Below are 18,441 nucleotides of genomic sequence, written 5' to 3' on the forward strand. Positions count from 1 at the left end.
CTGGGCATAAGGTCATGGATTGTCGTGCGCCCAAGAATGATAAGAAGAAAAAGAATCAAGCTAACATGGTTGAAGATGAAATGGAGGACTTATGTGCCATGTTGTCTGAATACAATTTGGTAGGAAATCCAAAAGAATGGTGGATAGATTCTGGAGCTACCTGCCATATTTGTGCTAACAAGGAGTTATTTTCTTCTTATGCCCCCGCAGGACCCGACGAGACAATCTTCATGGGAAATTCATCTATGGTCAAAATTGAAGGAGTTGGCAAGATTGCGTTGAAGATGACGTCGGGAAAAATAGTGACTCTAAATCAAGTCCTCCATGTTCCAGAAATTCGCAAGAATCTTGTGTCTACCTCACTTCTTGTCAAGAATGGATTCAAATGTATTTTTGTTTCTAATAGTGTTGTACTTAGTAAGAACGATGTATATGTAGGAAAAGGTTACCTAAGTGAGGGCCTTTTTAAGCTAAATGTAATAGCAGTTCCTATCAATAAAGTGAATGTTTCTTCTTACTTACTTGAGTCAAACACTTTATGACATTCACGTTTAGGTCACGTAAACTTCAAAACATTGCGGAAGATGATAAATCTAGAAGTATTGCCAAAATTTGATTGCATTAATTCCAAATGTCAAATATGTGTGGAATCAAAGTATGCTAAGCATCCTTATAAGTCCGTTGAAAGGAATTCAAGTCCTTTAGACTTAATTCACACAGATATTTGCGACATGAAGTCAACACCATCTCGCGGTGGGAAAAAGTATTTTATTACTTTTATTGACGATAGCACGAGATACTGCTATGTTTATTTACTTAATAGTAAAGATGAGGCAATTGATGCTTTCAAGCAATACAAGAGTGAAGTTGAAACGCAACTAAACAAAAAGATCAAAATGATAAGAAGTGATAGGGGTGGCGAATATGAATCTCCTTTTGAAGAAATTTGTTTGGAAAATGGCATTATTCACCAAACAACTGCCCCTTACTCTCCACAATCTAATGGAATTGCGGAGAGGAAGAATCGAACATTGAAGGAGATGATGAATGCATTGCTAATAAGTTCTGGCTTACCACCGAACTTGTGGGGGGAAGCTATACTTACAGCTAACCGGATAATCAATCGTGTACCTCATAGTAAAACACAGTCCATTCCTTATGAAAAGTGGAAAGGAAGGAAGCCTAGCTTGAAATACTTCAAAGTGTGGGGGTGTTTAGCTAAGGTACAAGTTCCTAAACCTAAAAGAGTTAAGATAGGTCCAAAAACGGTTGATTGTGTGTTTATTGGATATGTAACCAATAGCAAGGCATATCGTTTTCTGGTTCATAAATCAGAAAATCCTGAGATTCACATTAATACGATAATAGAATCAGATAATGTTGAATTCTTTGAAACTATTTATCCGTATAAAAAGGAAAGTGAAGTGACCTGCCAAAAGTCAAAACGACCTCGGGAGGAAATAACAGATGGTATGCCTAATGAAGAAAATCCAAGAAGAAGTAAACGTCAAAGGATATCTACTTCATTCGGTCCAGATTTTCTGACTTTTCTGTTAGAAAATGAGCCTCGTACCTTCAAGGAAGCAATGTCTTCCTCAGAAGCACAATATTGGAAAGAAGCTGTCAATAGTGAAATAGAATCCATATTGAGCAACCATACCTGGGAATTGGTTGATCTTCCTCCAGGTAACAAAACGTTGGGTTCTAAATGGATTTTCAAGAAGAAAATGAAGGACGATGGTACTATTGACAAATACAAGGCAAGACTTGTTGTCAAAGGATTTAGACAACGAGAATGTCTTGACTATTTTGACACGTACTCGCCGGTAACAAGAATTACATCCATTCGGATGCTAATAGCGTTAGCCGCCTTGTATGGTCTTCAAATCCATCAAATGGATGTAAAAACAACATTCTTAAATGGTGATCTTGAGGAAGAAATTTACATGAACCAACCTGAAGGGTTTGTGGTTCCGGGAAAAGAAAAGAAGGTGTGTATACTTGTCAAGTCCCTTTATGGACTAAAACAAGCACCCAAGCAATGACATGAGAAATTTGACCAAACAATGTTGTCAAATGGTTTTAAGATTAATGAATGTGATAAATGCGTTTACATTAAGAACGTTCCAAATCATATAGTCATTGTTTGCTTATATGTTGATGATATGCTAATAATGAGCAAAGACATTGCCGACATTCAAGCTACAAAACGTATGCTTGCTAGTAAGTTTGATATGAAAGACTTAGGAGTTGCCGATGTAATTCTAGGAATTAAAATCCAGAGGACTCCTCAAGGTCTAGCTTTGTCTCAGTCACATTACGTGAAAATGGTACTGGAAAAATTCAAACACTTGGAATTTAGAAGTGCAAGAACTCCAATTGACTTAAACCATCATCTTATAAAGAATAAAGGCGAAAGTACGTCTCAATTGGAGTATGCTCGTGTGTTGGGAAGCTTAATGTACATCATGAACTATACACGACCTGATATAGCTTGTGCAATAAGTAAACTTAGTCGATTCACAAGTAATCCCAACAAACATCACTGGGTGGTAATGAAACAAGTTATGAGATACTTGGAGTATACCCAAGACTACGCCTTGCACTACAATAAATATCCTGCGGTTATCGAAGGATATAGTGATGCAAATTGGATAACCGGCTCAATAGAAACAAAGTCCACAAGTGGATATGTTTTTACTGTTGATGGAGGAGCAATGCCTTGGAAATCTTCCAAACAGACGTGTATCGCTCGTTCTACAATGAAATCAGAGTTTATAGCTTTGGATAAAGCCGGTGAAGAAGCTGAATGGCTTCGAAATTTCTTAGAAGACATTCCGTTCTGGCCAAAGCCTTTGGCTCCTATTTGCATACATTGTGATAGTGAGGCTGCCATAGGACGGGCATGGAGCGTTATGTACAACGGAAAGTCTCGTCATATACGACGAAGACATAACACCGTTAGACAACTACTTTCTAGTGGAATTATCACCATTGATTATGTAAGATCAAAGGATAATGTGGCGGATTCGCTTACAAAAGGCTTAACTAGAGAGGGAGTTGAGAAATCATCTAAGGGAATGGGACTATGGCCGAGGACAAGTCAACATGGCGGTAACTCTACCTAGAATTTTGGATGTTCCGAGATCTAGGTTCAAGGAGCTCAAACAAAGTTGTGATTGACCGGTTCAACATTGTCAAAATAAAATCTTTGGTCCATTCTCGTGATGAAGACAATGTTCAGTAACAAGGATAGAACTTTACACGTTCTTTAATGATTACCAAAGTTTGATGAGGTATCTATCAAATAGTGTCAATCTAAAGGATTACACGTTTAGGAATCACCTACGTAAGTGTGAAGTGTAAGCCGCTTCAAGGAGAATTCTGTAAGGCCAATTCTCTACGCACTTATGAGACCAGGCGGTGTTCATGGCTAAAACGAACACAACAATGAGAACCAAAAGACGGTTAAGGGTTGGTTGTGTGACATATGGCTATCTAGGTATACACTAAAGTTCGACGGTTCAAAGATATCAAATCTACCGATTGACCGAGTATATCCGACATATGTTCACTACGGAAGAAGAAGTGTGAATTGGAAATGGAGGGAAATAAAATAGAGGGAAAATAAAAAATTTGAAGAAGTGAACTTTTGTCTTGCACTTTGTCCCTCATTGGTGAGGGACAACCACATTTGTGTGCTTATATATAGAATCACTTCTTAAAGCTCTTAAAAGGAGTTGAAGAGAATGAACCCCCGCGGCGTCGTCGCTCGCTCGCTCGGCTCGGCTTTGGCTTTGGCTTTGGATTTGGATTTGGATTTGGATTTGGATTTGTCAAATGATCGATGAGATTACTTTTTGGACAAAATTTATTTAATTATTTAATAATTAATTAAATGCCAAGTCACTGCTGAAAATACGCCAGAATCTTGCTGAAGATTCAGAGAGCCTATCTGACCGCGGTTCTGCCGCGTCGCGGTGGAACCGCGGCAGGTTTATTCAGAGAGCCTCTCTGACCGCGGTTCTGCCGCGGTCGCGGTAGAATCGCGGCAGGCAGCGTATTCTTCTGAAAAGTCACCTTTTCCAGACGCCTCTTCTGATAATTGCCTATAAATTCTGAGGCAAGGCTCTATTTTCTACACACGAAAAATACTCTAGAACTTCTTTCTTTCTGAATACACTGCATCCTAATTCGCAGTCTCTCTCTCAAATTCGTAAGTGTGATTTTGCTCCGTTCTTTGAGTTCGTTGGTATCCTGCAGTTTGGATTGCCACTGTTGCAGGAAGGTTTATTCCGCTTTATCATGGAAGGATTTAATCCATTACCTTGGCAACGTGTGAGGGGGTTAAAATTTCTTAAGGACACACAAGAAAATTGTGGACTCGGAATAATTCTGATTCCTTATTGTTTTTTCTAGATTTCTTTATTCTTCTAACAGTTTTGTTTTCTGATTTTTGTTTTAACATAGTAACGCCCACATTATCTCCTTAATATAAAGCCTTGAAATTACCAGCAGACTTTATCAAGAATAATTCCACATAGGTTTTGTCTCTAACTCTGGTTCATAAATAGATCTGTTATTGGTTAGACAATTTTGGCTAGAAATCGGAGAAAAACTTGATGAATCAGCTTCAAGGGCTTGAAAAATAGCTCTTAGACGATAACGACAATGAGGTAAAAATGGTTGCAGTAATCAAGTGCTTCACCGGAGATGGGAATTTGCAAATTCATGGCCCTTCTTGGGTCAAATCTCTTATTTTTTCATTTGTTACTGTTGGTCAACCTTGAGTTTCGCTAAATAGTTGAGATTGTTGGCTTGTTTCCTTAATCATTCGCTAAATAGTCCTCACGCGCTCAATGCTTAATAAAACTCAACCAAATAGTTGAGATTCTAAAATAAATCCAACAATCATTCACTAAATAGTTTAGTTGTACTAGAGTATTTGGGATAACTTAAAAGGGTTATTTATGTATTTCGACTAAATTTACTACTATAACATTAGCAGATCTAAAGTCTAGAGAGAGAAATGCAGTGCAGCTTCTAAGGACTAAAGTGAATATATTTTTAAAGGTTAAGACATTTCTTTTGCCTTGGTAACAAAGCTAAATTAGAGAGGGTCCATGATTTACACTTAAAAAAATAAAATCATGATTCCAAAGTTTTTCCAATAAAAGCAAAATTTCATTGGGCAGTCTATAGCGTTGTACCATTTATTATTTATGCTAGTATACTTATTAAAATAAATTTAAAAAAATATACTAGTATCTTAGAGAATACATACAAATTTTAACGCCCTTCATTGTATCCCTTTATGTGAACCTATTTGCTTTTTCGTCCGTTCCAAAAAGAATAATCCATTTATATATTTGGTAACAATTTAGCTTAAATTTACAATTCTACACTTAATGAGAAACTTTTATAACCACACAAATATTCTGGGCTACTTTTTGACTTGTTTAGAACCACAAATTCCAAAAATCTTTATTTTTTCTTAAATTTCGTGCCCAATAAAACATGTTCCCGTAAATTGGAACGAGAGGAGTATATAACAACCACGCGTCTTTTGATTTTCGGTCGAAAACGAAAACTAACAAAGTTTGTTTACAACTATTTTTTGCACTTCTATTTCTATTTTCTGTCCAACTTACCAAAAAAAAAAAAAAAACATTTTCCCCTTATTGGAAAAAGTTGCCATATGCTGGTCTTGCCCCTCTATTCTGACCCTGGACTCAAATTACTAGTTTCTACGAATTAATTGAGAATCAAAGAAATCTGGGCAACTTTTCCAAGTGTTTCATCAGCTCGCTTTTGCCTACAGATCCTCTGTAAAAATGGTAACTTTTCTTCTTCCCTTTGATCTAAATGAAAAATATTCAGTAACTGAAACTACAATCTATTGGGGAAATGCTTCTCTTCCCATTTCAAGAATTTGTATTTTTAAGATTTATTTTCATTTCTCTTCTAACATACTAATTTTTGATCCTTTCTTTTCAATTGGGTCATTTCAAAAATTGGTAGATCCGTTTCATTTTGCTTCAAAACAGACAAGGAAAGACACGTCTGGCCAAGTATTACATCCCTCTCGAGGAATCCGAGAAACACAAGGTTGAGTACGAGGTATTATTCTTTCTCTTTTGCTTCTGTTGTTTTTCTTATTTCAACTTTGATAACGTAAATCTTTTAATTTCATATAATGGGTTTATTTATTTAATCAATTTGGTCGTAGGTTCATCGGTTGGTGGTGAATAGAGATCCCAAATTTACCAATTTTGTTGAGGTAATAACTTCCAAAATCTTTTATTTCAGATATTTCCTATCCATCAGTATACAAAAGCTACGTTTTTTTTATACTTTTAAGAGATTCTACATTATTAAGCTTTTTCCTATCATGCTTCTGTGGAATTAAGTTCAACTTGGTCAGCTTGAATAGAAAAAGCTACTAGGTGACTATGTATTTTATTTTGTTTTCATTTCGTTTACAGAACACCAGAATAAGCTACTGTGTTGCAATTGTGCTAAGCCAAAGATGAAATCTTTTTTGCTAGTCTTTAATTTTCTTAAAATGTTTATTTTAGACTACCTTATAGTGTGCGTGAAAGATGTCTCTTGGTGAATGATTATTTTGGTTTTTCCCGTCCGTACATTGTTATGGCACTTCACATTTTAGGTGAAGTCATATTAAGAGGGCTTATCATATTTGTCTTTGTCCTATTATTTCATTTACCATTGTGTCTAACTACTAGAATTCTAACATATGGAGGATCAATATTGCCCAGTTCAGATTAATCTTCAGTGTTCACTTCTACAAGTAGGTCGAAGGAAGAAATTCCATGATACGTTTAAAGGATTTGGCAGTATTCATAGTTTATTGCACAACAGATAATTCCTGGCAATAGAAACTTATGTTATGGCTGAGTTGAAATTCATTTTATGGACGTTTCTTCCATACCTGCATGTTTGATTCTTTGTTCAGTCTCTTGGCCTTAAAAGTATAGGTGTTGGCAGAGAGTGGGAGGGTCAAAAGGAGGAAGGGGAGGGAGGGAGAGGAGGGAAGAGTCGAGAAAGAAGAGGATCTCCTTTTCGCTTTTGCTTGTGTGTGTCTGTGTGATAAGAGGATTTGTGAAGATTGAAGAACCATTTAGCATTCACTATTTTTGTGCAGTACATATGGATTCAGTATTGGTGTTCTATTCTCGGATTTAATTCCTTGAACAATACGGCATTTGGATTTATGCATTACATTTTTAACCTGCAAAAGAAAACAGAAGATGCATTGTTTTTAATTTTCTTAAGTAATCATCAGATGCTTCATGAAGCGTAACCAACTGTTTAATTCCCTTAAATGATTTGGAGTAATGGAGAAAATAATCTCCACATAAAATTTGACATTGTTAATACAATGTCGGTTTCACTTTTCCTTTCCACATAAAACTTAACATTATTTTATAAATCATTGGTTCCACCTTTTCTTTTCTGAATAACTGGTATCCGCATAAGTTATGTGGGAATCCATGTATTATTTTATGCAGGATAGAGTGTGGAGTAAGGATATGAGGATTAACACTACATGGAAACTATTAAATGGCTAAGGAAACCCTTAATGTTGTAACCAATACTTTATTTTTTTTTAGTAAAAACATATTTTAAAACATACAATAGTAATAATTTTTAATGCAACAAGCCAACAATCCAATAAGAAATAATACATACATTACAATCCCTACATTACGAATGTTGAGATTAGTAATGCAGAGAGTAAGATTAATGTGAGAGGAAGAATGATCAACACATGGTATTTATTGACCTGGATAAAGCATATTCCAAGAAAGGTCTTTTGGTGGTTATTGGAGACGAAAATAATCCATGTTAAATATATAGATGCCATAAAAGGACATGTTTGAAAGAGCCGTCACTAGCTTGAGAACAGTAGTTGGAGATACAAAGGAGTTTCCCATTACTATAGGTTTACATTAGGGATTGACATTGAGCAGTACTTGTTTTCCTATTATGGATGAGCTAACTAAGACAATACAAGATGAGATCTCATAGTATATACTATTTGCTAATGATACTGTACACTAATTGACAAGCAACTAGGGTGTCAACCAAAAACTTGAACTATGGAGAAGCACTCTAGAGACAAGAATTTAAGATATGTAGAAGTAAGACAAGAATTTTAAGATAAGCAGAAGTAAGACAAGAATTTAAGATATGTAGAAGTAAGACAAGAATTTTAAGATAAGTAGAAGTAAGACAAGAATTTAAGATATGTAGAAGTAAGACTGACCATATGCATTGCAAGTTTAGTCTGCATAAGAAGAGTGAAGTTGATGTGAGATTGGATGGGATTGTGGTGCCTAAATGCAAATAGTTTAGATATCTAGGCGTGTCATTCTAGGAGAATGGAAGATATAACACATAGAATCAAAATCGAATGGTTTTAATGGAGAAGTGCTATCGGGGTGTTATGTGATCAGAAGATGCCTATCAAAGTGAAAGGTAAGTTCAATAGTTATAAGACATTGAAAGAAAAAGAATGGTTATAAGACCAACAATGTTATATGAGATTGAATCTTGGGCTGCTAAAGTCCAACACCATCATAAGATAGTATCGTGGAGATGCGAATGCTAAGAAAGATATGCAGTCATACAAGATTAGATAAGATTAAAAATAAATACATTCGCTGAAAGGTACAAGTAGCACAAGAACAATAACAAAATAATACATAAATTCTCGCATAACTTATGCCGGTATTAGTTATGCGGAAAAGAAAAGTTGGAATGAAACATTATATAAAATAATGCTAAGTTTTATGTGGAAAGGAAAATGAAACTAAACATCGTATTGTATTAACAATGTTAAATTTCTCCACTATTCTGAACCAAACATCACCTTTCTGACAAAAAGGAAAAAGCAAGAAATAAGAAAGCAGAAATTGTTTTCTCTCCTTAAATTAGTGATTTATGATTGAAACTTTAAGGGGGAATTCAAGCAACCGAAGGGAGAGAAAGCAAGTTTGAAGCTTGAACCTGTGTGTATTATAAGATAGAATACAACTGAATGCAATCAAAAAAAGAAAAGGAAATCATTACCTTTTGTGCTGAAACCTCAACAGAATTGATGAAAGAACTGAACCCAGGGAGGAGTTTATTTGAATGAGGGGCTTGCTCAACTTTCTTTAATATTAGGTTGCTCATGAGGTATACATAATGGCCGAGTCATGGTGTATTTTAGTTAGACATTGGTCTTCAGGATACTAACATCAGTAAAAATGGTGGACATATTTGTCATCTTGATGCAGCATCCAAGATTTATTTTTCCGTCTCTACTTTTTAATTTTCGTAAAGTTATATACTTTTTGATAATTCACTAATAAATATCACCGGCCTGTGATTTTCCCTCTTTGCAGTTCCGTACCCACAAGGTAATATACAGAAGATATGCAGGATTATTTTTTTCACTCTGTGTTGATATCACAGACAATGAGTTGGCTTATTTGGAGTCCATCCACTTGTTCGTGGAGATTTTGGATCACTTTTTCAGCAATGTCTGCGAACTAGATTTGGTTTTCAATTTCCATAAGGTTAGACATTTCTTATCAAACTATGGTTGCTACTTACAGAATCAGCAAAGGTTTTAATATCTTTCTTTTCCGATGAACCCTGTTGTGTCACAATGGTCCTTTTATTTGTGGTAAATCAATCAATATATTGAATCTTCTAAGATGCCTACTAAATTCTGCTGTATTTTTCTTTTTAAGTTTTGTGCGGGCTCTCCAATTGAGTGCCTGTCCTCAAATCTTTAGTTGGCAGCTTGGTTTATACTTTATACTCAATTACTTTGTATTGCCACTTGGTTTCTTATTGAAAGCGTGATCCTCCAGTAGCAAAAGTAGTGATTTACGAACTTCCATGGGTGTAACATCCTACGTATACTATGAGACTTAACCACTAATTTACTTTGTTACACAAAATATCACCTTTTTATCAACTCCACGAGGCTGCCTTCAGTGTTTGAACATGGTTTTAGGCAGAGATGGAAGGCTATGGAATAAAGATAGAGGAATTGAAGTTGATTATTCCATGAGCAAATGCTTTACTGAAGAATTTAACATGGTTGTTAGTTCAGGGTTCTTTCAAGGTAAAAACTGATGGGTACCATAACAAATTGTTTCCCCCAATCATCGGCCCATCTCACATTGCCATCTGCAACCATTATCAGCATCATGTCCTGTATGAAAACACGAAGTGTTCCCTCTTACTGGTTATGGTATTTTACCATTAAGAGTTGAGCGGTTTTTCTTTATCATTCCAGCTACTTTTAGAAGTTGAAAATATTTCTAAATTTAACTTGTAAAGGAGTCGAGGCCAGTAATGTTTCTCAATCCTTCCTTATTGATTTCAAAACTTGGCAATAGGGCGATTAGAGTAGGTGGGATTTTAGGTTTCCTGGGTGGGTGGTTAATCATCCTTTCAACTTACAAATGATTGCCAGCAAAAACTTGTAATACTATCATGCCTCATCAGGTGCACTAACTGAAAATACCAGTTTACTAAAAATTAGGGGAAATCAGCTATTCTCTAGCGTGCAGCTTTTATCAACAGGCACTCTGTATTCCTTTCATCTCTAGAAAAATGTTGACGAAGAAATATACTTTTCCTTAGTAGAGTTGATGCCCACCTTACTAACACAATCTATCGTTTATAATCAATTTTATTCCCTCTACAGGTATATCTGATATTAGATGAGTTTATTCTTGCTGGGGAGCTCCAAGAAACAAGTAAGAGGGTAAGAAAATGCTACTCTAATCACTTCGTTTGGCCAAAATTTTCGTTTTTGCTCTTTTGATGTGCATCCATATCCATACATGCAAATGTGTGCGTGTATGTATATGTATATGTCATTCTGAGCCGAGGATCTAACGGAAATAGCCTCTCTGTCCTACCGGGGCAGGGGTAAGGTCTGCGTACACACTACCCTCCCCAGACCCCACTATGTGGGATTTTACTGGGTAGTAGTTGTTGTTGTTGTTGTTGTTGTTGTTGTATGTACATGTATATATGTGCATATGTATATGCTAATTTACTGGTTAGTTTGGCCTCACATTTGCCACAAACATATTTCACAGTGATGCAAAATTTTCAGCAGAGGCAGGGTTATTATATATCTGTATCAGTTTGTTTTTCTCTTATGCATGAAATGTCAAATCTAATGCATATTTGATCCTGCTTCGACTCTGCCAAATTCTGTATGACTTTGCGCTGAACAACCTTTTTATTTTATATGGCAGGCAATTATAGAGAGAATGGGGGAATTGGAAAAGCAGGAGTGAAGATTTTCATGCTTGCTCAAGATAGACGCTTTTCCGTTGTAGTTTGGACATCTTTTCTGTCTGGCTGTATTTACTGCATTAGAAATTCTGTGCTTATGTTAATACCTGAATGTCGCTGTGCCTCATTTATCTCCAAATTTATTCATTCATACATTCAAAGGTGATTTTCTGTTGCAAAAAAACTTCATAGGCAGTGTTACCGATTCATTCTTCGTTGTGTACTGAACTTCACCAAGTTTGAAAATACATATCTTGCAGTTGACTTTTCTGATCAGTTAACATTTTTCTGGCGAACTGCGCTAGGGTGACCTTGAGTTATAAATTTCAATGCCAGAAAGTAGGTCATTTTTCTGAAAGCATGAAGGTGCAGAAAACCAAGGAGCAGCTCTTTTAGGATGAATAGCTTACTGAAAGAAATTTAAAGCAGCCCTGAAATTATTTCATCTCTTTTCTTTTAATTCCCCCCTTTTGTCCCAAGATTCGAGTCTCTTCATACGTGAGTAATGAGATAATCTCTTCTTAAGTCAACAATCTTCTGAGACACAGATTAACTTTCTTTCCATAGAATCCAGAGAACAAATAGCCATTTAGGCATATATTAGCAGGTGTGTTAATTCCTATCTACAGCAAGAAAGGAAAAAGAAGAAAACCTCTTTGAAAATGTTAACTTTATAACTAATTGAAAGTGAAACATAACATGTAAGCCTTTAATATATGAAATTGTACTAGACTACATCATCCAACAAAGGGACACAATCTACTATATTCTCCCTTCTTGTTGTTCCTCCTAACGATATTTTCATTCACAGAATGAACACTTACTCTTGTGCATAAGCAAAGAAAAGAATAAATCAATTGTGATTTGGAAGAGGCCTGATATAATCTTCATATTGGTAATATTGTACCCTCGCTTTCGATCTTAAAGATGACCATTGCACAGCAGCTGCAATGAAGGCACCTTATTGGGGTAGAGTCCATGTCCATTTCCCTCGTAGCCAGAAGGGAAAAGGTAATATGGTCCTCTGTGCCGTGGCGAAGAAATGGACATAAGCTCCTGCCCACTCAGAAAAACTGGAGCAAGCTTGGAAGAAAGAGATTCCATGGAGGAAGAAGCTGCAAATTGAGCTTGAGAAGGTCCAAAGATAGGCATTTGTCGCCCTGCATTTTGCCAGACACTAAAAGTTTGTGAGGTAGAGACTCCAAACTTGTACTGAGCAGTGAAATGAGCGTTGCGTAGTTCATTCTGCTGCAATGTTTGGCTTTGTAAGGTCATATCAGCTGCAAATGAAGGACGGGTTGATGCACCTCCAAGATATGGAGGCAGCAGAACCTGCAACTTAGCCATAAAAGAATCGCCTTAATCTTCCAAGCAATGTATTAACTAGTAGTGTCACCACATAAACTGACTTATTCCCAAATCCTCTTTCAAAAGACGCTGACCAGTAAAATGCAGTTGATCACACAAATATACCGATATTGTTCTTTAACATAAGCTTTTGTATGTATTGGTATATAAACACGTAGATATGTATTTGACTGGGCAGGTGTCTTTGCATAAAGTATTGTTTATGCAGTTGATCACACAAATATACCGATATTATTCTTTAACATAAGCTTTTGTATGTATTGGTATATAAACACGTAGATATGTATTTGACTGGGCAGGTGTCTTTGCATAAACTATTGTTTATAGTCCGTCCATGGTCGTGGCAGATCCACCCAGTGGCATTATGTTGTTTTACATAATCAAGGCAACCAAAGGGTCCAGATTTAAGTATGTACCTATGCTGTCCGAGTACTGATACATAAAGATACCTAAGCATTCTATTTACTTGTAGATTGCAAAAGCAGTTAAGTGAAAGCACATTTCACAAGCACCTGCTCTTTATGAAAAATAAAATAAAATAGAAGTAACCTGCTGAGCTGATGCTGTTGCAGGAAGGAAACGGAAAGATGTAGATGAATAACCATTCTGGGGCAGCAAGAAATGCATGGCTGGATGGTCTTGTGATGTTAGGGGCGCTTCAAGGTTATGACCAGCAATATTAGCACCGTTAGCACCTTTCATCACGTAACTTCCAGCTGACAATGACAGGAAATCTATGTTCTGCCCATTACAGAAAGTTGATTGTTATTGCGTATCAATGAAGAATATCATACATTACTGAATATAACTGACCTGCTTTACTAAAGAATTGACCCCAGATGTTGTAGAAGCTTGTTGCTGCTCTTGAAGGAGTCTTTGGTGCAAAAGGATTGCATTTCTAACTTCAGTTTGATTCTTCTCAGTAGAAGTGCAGGCAACGCTGCCGGTAGAAACAATGCCATGCATCTCATTTACCTTTCCAGTTAGGCAGTTCTGAAGTAGGCAAGTCCCTTGCTTTGATCCATCGTGGGATGACGACTGAGGAGGATGCGAGGAGACGATGTCTTCTCTTGCAGCAGTCTGTAAGACTTTTATCAGCCGACTTATATAAACATGAGCAGCACACCTCTTAAATGATTTTCTCAAATCAAGTGGAACTTGAGAATCCTGCAGAATCAAATCAAATGAATGATTCTCTTAAGTATATACAAGTAACTTAAAAACCATATCAAAATACTACAACACCTTCACGGTTGGGAGAGAAGACTCTGCATTTTGAGCTTGAGCATCAGCTCCAGTACTTCCAAACCACGCAGGAAATTTGGCAATTGGATACCTATCATTACTCAGCGCATGAGAGGCCAAACAATATTTGTAGGCAAAAGAAACTAAGAAAGAGTACGGCTAGAAATTGGAAATTACTGTTTTGAAAAACCAAGTTTGTCGGAACAAGAGGACCCTCCTGCAGACAAGCCTGGCCACAACAATGAACCTGATAAACAAAAACGACATTTCTGTGTAAGTGTAAATATTGAACGCATAATTTGGATGCCGCTGTCTCTGTTATATGTACAACCATTCATTAGAAAATTTCGTAACTTGCAGGCTATACCATTATTCCTCTTCTCCTTAAGCATGTTCAGTTGGTTGGCTTGAAATCCACAGGCAACAATCTAAATAGCAAAAATGTCAGAACAACACCTATGTCACGTATTAACCATGCATAAAAATGTCCAAATGAAACCTACTGGTTGCAATGAAATTTCAAGTTGCTCTGTGCTGATCGATGTATCGCACTGGGAAGCATCCTCAGATGATTTTAATTTGGCAGCTTCTCCAGCTGAAACAGCCACTTCAGGAAACTGCTTAGAAACTTCATCATTGAATTGGGAGTTGGTTGTCCTTATCTCCTGCTCTTCCTTCACAACTACACCATTCATGAAATGTACTTAGTTTGACAAATGACCAATTATGGAAGATACTAACACATAAACAAAGAACAAACAAACAGACCTCCATTTGCAATCATAGAAGCCTCAGCTTCTTTTAACTCCGATTTCACTTCTGACAGTTGACTATTTAATTTGCTTGCGCTCGAGGTGCCAGTGTCTGGTATCATACCAGCCAAAGCATATAAGGTTTCAGCCACTTCTTCTTCATCTTTGGTGATTGGCCCTTCAAGCTCCGTTACACACCCATTTGAGCCACGACGAGCCTGTATTAAATTGATGTATGAATCAGAGAGGCAAAAGAACTAGTAAAAGGAAAAAGCTGCAAAATTTACGGGTTCCTAACCAATTTGAGCTTAGATTTGTTGACGTCTTTCCTTAGTGTTTCAGCTCCATCTAACATGTAATTCAGCTTTTTTGAAACTGGCAAAGGCGGAGTGATGGACTGGCGACTTCTCTTCTTGATGGCTACAAACGGAAATAAATTCTCTTAACAGACTTAAAGTTGCTTGAATCCTTGTATACAACTTTATAATTAATTCAAAGTCCCAAGTGTTACTTAAACAGGAACTATTTTTTTAACTTTATACTAGAGTAAAATCAGAAACTTGGCATGTGCAGTCACCCAACTGCAGATTGAATACTTTTTAAGTTCTCATGCTTAAATAAAAAGAAAGAAAAGTGAAAAGGAATTTACTAATGAAAAAAAGAAAGCAACAAATGACCCACTACCAAGCACTAGGCTCCAATTAATACGGAACAATTCCAATAACATAACAGACATAAACAAGTGATTGATTTCCAAATTCAATCCACTAAAAAAAAACAAAATACCTGAACGTAGTTTCCGAGGAACAGAAGCATGATCTACTCCATTACACTCATCAAAAAACTGCAAATTCAAAATAGTTGACAATTAAATAAGATTAAATAATATTTACACTATTTCCAATTATAGATTGATATACTAATTGAGCTAAAATTTCCCACCTTTTTAGGAAATCTAAACCGCTTCCTAACAGAAGCACTGGAATGAATCTCATTATCACCATTGGACCTTAAACAACTCATTTCACTGCTGTTCATATTGGATTAGACTTGTCAATTTTCACCTTTTTTCTTCAGTTTATTTTGCTATTATGACATTTTCTTCCTTACAATCTGAACCTTCAAAGCAAAACCCAGTAATATTATCAGAGCCAATTGAGAGAAAACAGAACTTATAAGAAAAAATCAAGAGAATAAGAAGGATAAAGAACTACTAACAGATAACGAAAAAGAAGAGGAGAAAAAAAAGTAAAAAGGAGGAATGCAATACGACACGCGTTACTCAACCTTGCAAACACCAAAAAATACAGATGAATGAAATAAGAATAAAAGAATATTTACAGAAACAGACAATATATTACATTGATGGTTTTTGTTGTTTAGTAACCGTTGATCTTTTAATACGGAGAGACGAAAAACCAATTGAGTTAAAATTAAAATTTTCATATTAATCAAAATTTACACTTCACATCTTCTTTAGCATTACCAATTTGTTTCCACCAAATAGCCTCCCGTCTGTTAAAAAAAGAAAAAAACCCTCCAAATTACAGAGCTTTTTGTAGTAAATCTAGACTAACCAGAACCTAAAAATCAGAGGTTTTTCAGCTGAAGAAGAAGAGGTAAAAAGTTACTGTAAACAACAGAAAAATGGTATTGAAAAAGATTTTTACCAGAAGAAAAGTGAATTTGGGTCCTTTTAATATGTACAAAAAGAATCGGGTTCGTACTCACTCATCAACCCCAGAAAAAAAGAAAGAGAGAGAAAAACAAAGCACACGCAAAGTACTCACATCAAAGAAAAATAGAAAAAGCGTACTTATAACCAATCTCTATACATTTAATAAATTAATATCCATAACTACCAAAAATCAACAATAAGTACTACAATTAACATTTCTGATTTATTTGGATTGTATGTATGTACAATTTCTTCATACAATCTCAGAAAATAAAAGTCTCACTCTTTCAGATCGACATAACAAAATTAAAAAAATGCAGAAAATAAGGAAACTAGAACACATTCCAATTACTTACTCATTTCCAAAGAATGATGAAAAATCCAGCTTATAATCTGTTGCAATTCATAACTGAACAGGAAAGGAAAAAAAAAGAAGAAATTTTGATTAACTAAAATAGTAACGATTTTACAGCTGAGAATATTTCTGCTTAACAAACGGAAAAACCGAAGCTTTCGCTTCTGATTACCCGATTCTCTGAAGATTTCACAAAACGGTCAGTCACACACACACACTCTGAGTTCTGTTTTCTCTTTTTCTACGTTTTATAAGGAATATATTAATTATTACGTCATCGCATTATCTACGGACCACAGCAACGTGATTTTCGTCACCGTTGGATCAAAAGGCCGGTAATCCCACGTGTCATCTACGTGGCCAAAGAGTTTCTTACATAAGTTGCCAGCGTGTATTTTACAAGCCGGAAAGAGGAAAAATCGGCGAGTGATTGAAAACTACGGCGATTAACGATTTTTTTAGTGCTTTGGGTGGGGTCCACGTATGGTAATGATTTGATTCTCTGGCGCTGGGTGAAATTGGAGGGCTTCATGAATGATGCGTGAAGTTGAGATCAATTCAGTTGAAAGAGACTAATGAAATGACTAATTTAGCCTTTCATTTGGAGTTTCAGTTACCAGGGTACCCCTCCAGTTCCAAAAAGTGGAAGGAAGGAGCCATGGAAAATTACTCCTTCCGAGTCAAACCGAGAAAAAAAATTCGATTATGGTTTAGTTTGGAAAAAAAACCCGACCATAATTGGTTTGGTTTGGTTTTAACTAAAGAAAGTCAAACTGAAACAAACTAACCCGACATTACATATATAAAAATTTTAGATATATTTAATATATAAATATACTTATTGTAATGTAATTTATAAATATTTCTTAAAAAATCAAAATTTTATCTTTTAAGGTATTATTTCAAGGTTAGACTTAGAATTTTTGAATGCTTCAATAAGTTTTATAGCCATTAATATTAGTAAATTAAATAATGCTAACAATCAATACTAATGCTAACAAAAGAAATTCAATTCAATATTACGAACAGGAATGTATTGAATATCTATTTTTTATTTTGCAATAATTTAGATAAAAATGCATAACCTATTTTTATTTTGCTTTAGCTTTTAGTCATGTAATTAATACTCCCTTATTAGTCTATTTATTTTAGCATGACTTAGTAATTTTAGATTATGTTTATTTTTATTATGGCTTTTTAATTAGCAATATTTATATTACATAATTTTATTTTCTTTATTGTTGAATATTTTAGGATAATGCCATGACACATCTTATATTTTGTATTATTTTCTTGGAAAATACTTTATATAGTTGTATCTTACTAGGATTAAAGAAATATTTTGAGCATACGTTATATGTTTTTTTCTACGAAGATTTTACCGGAAAAAAAATTCAGAAAAACCCGAATAACACGAAAACCCGAGAAAAATCGATATTGAAAAACCCGAGTTTTATTAGTTTGGTTTGGTCTTTAGATTTAATAACTCGACACAATTGGTTTGGTTTGGTAATTGTAAAATCCGAACCAACCCGGCCTATGTACACCCCTACCTTCAGGTACTTTTTTTTTTTTTTGAATTTTAAAATTGGTACATGTTAAAATAATTTAATAACATTGATTGCAAGATATATTTGATCATATTATACTTAGCTTATGTTTAAATGAGTTATTAATAAATATATGTTAGTCTTAAATAGTGAACATGC

At 35.4% G+C, this 18,441-nt stretch overlaps 2 protein-coding genes across 8 annotated transcripts; one reads left to right on the forward strand and one right to left on the reverse strand.

Annotated features, from left to right (window-relative positions):
- The first annotated feature begins 5,579 nt into the window (after nucleotides 1-5,579).
- LOC104229800 (AP-2 complex subunit sigma) lies at nucleotides 5,580-11,610 on the forward strand. Its single transcript, XM_009782506.2, has 6 exons — nucleotides 5,580-5,837; nucleotides 6,022-6,120; nucleotides 6,230-6,280; nucleotides 9,414-9,587; nucleotides 10,733-10,792; nucleotides 11,295-11,610. The coding sequence occupies exons 1-6, from the start codon at nucleotides 5,835-5,837 to the stop codon at nucleotides 11,334-11,336; spliced, it is 429 nt and encodes a 142-aa protein (XP_009780808.1). The 5' UTR covers nucleotides 5,580-5,834; the 3' UTR covers nucleotides 11,337-11,610.
- Nucleotides 11,611-12,022: 412 nt separating this feature from the next.
- Nucleotides 12,023-16,982, reverse strand: LOC104229807 (uncharacterized). Of its 7 annotated transcripts, none has more exons than XM_009782530.2 (13): nucleotides 16,905-16,982; nucleotides 16,734-16,786; nucleotides 15,642-15,812; nucleotides 15,486-15,543; nucleotides 14,998-15,119; nucleotides 14,716-14,917; nucleotides 14,451-14,629; nucleotides 14,315-14,375; nucleotides 14,125-14,194; nucleotides 13,948-14,038; nucleotides 13,516-13,869; nucleotides 13,252-13,443; nucleotides 12,023-12,666 (listed from the first exon to the last, which is right to left on the reverse strand). In XM_009782530.2, the coding sequence occupies exons 3-13, from the start codon at nucleotides 15,735-15,737 to the stop codon at nucleotides 12,256-12,258; spliced, it is 1,836 nt and encodes a 611-aa protein (XP_009780832.1). In that variant the 5' UTR covers nucleotides 15,738-15,812; nucleotides 16,734-16,786; nucleotides 16,905-16,982; the 3' UTR covers nucleotides 12,023-12,255. The 7 variants fall into 7 exon arrangements, with proteins under 7 accessions (XP_009780832.1, XP_009780817.1, XP_009780826.1 ...); XM_009782515.2 differs by having other exon boundaries at nucleotides 15,642-15,818; nucleotides 16,905-16,975; XM_009782524.2 differs by having other exon boundaries at nucleotides 16,734-16,948.
- Between the last annotated feature and the right edge of the window lie 1,459 nt (nucleotides 16,983-18,441).

Source organism: Nicotiana sylvestris, chromosome 4, assembly GCF_000393655.2.
Source record: "Nicotiana sylvestris chromosome 4, ASM39365v2, whole genome shotgun sequence".
Taxonomy (NCBI): domain Eukaryota; kingdom Viridiplantae; phylum Streptophyta; class Magnoliopsida; order Solanales; family Solanaceae; genus Nicotiana; species Nicotiana sylvestris.

Excerpts from the sequence above, each read along its gene's own strand:
- LOC104229800 (XM_009782506.2), top strand. Across the intron at positions 9,588-10,732 it reads TGGTTTTCAATTTCCATAAG|GTATATCTGATATTAGATGA; the intron begins GTTAGACATTTC and ends TTCCCTCTACAG. Across the intron at positions 10,793-11,294 it reads TCCAAGAAACAAGTAAGAGG|GCAATTATAGAGAGAATGGG; the intron begins GTAAGAAAATGC and ends TTTATATGGCAG.
- LOC104229807 (XM_009782530.2), bottom strand. The coding sequence starts at position 15,737 with ATGAACAGCAGTGAAATGAGTTGTTTAAGGTCCAATGGTGATAATGAG. Across the intron at positions 14,039-14,124 it reads AAACTTGGTTTTTCAAAACA|GTATCCAATTGCCAAATTTC; the intron begins GTAATTTCCAAT and ends GAGTAATGATAG. Across the intron at positions 12,667-13,251 it reads CAACAGCATCAGCTCAGCAG|GTTCTGCTGCCTCCATATCT; the intron begins GTTACTTCTATT and ends GCTAAGTTGCAG.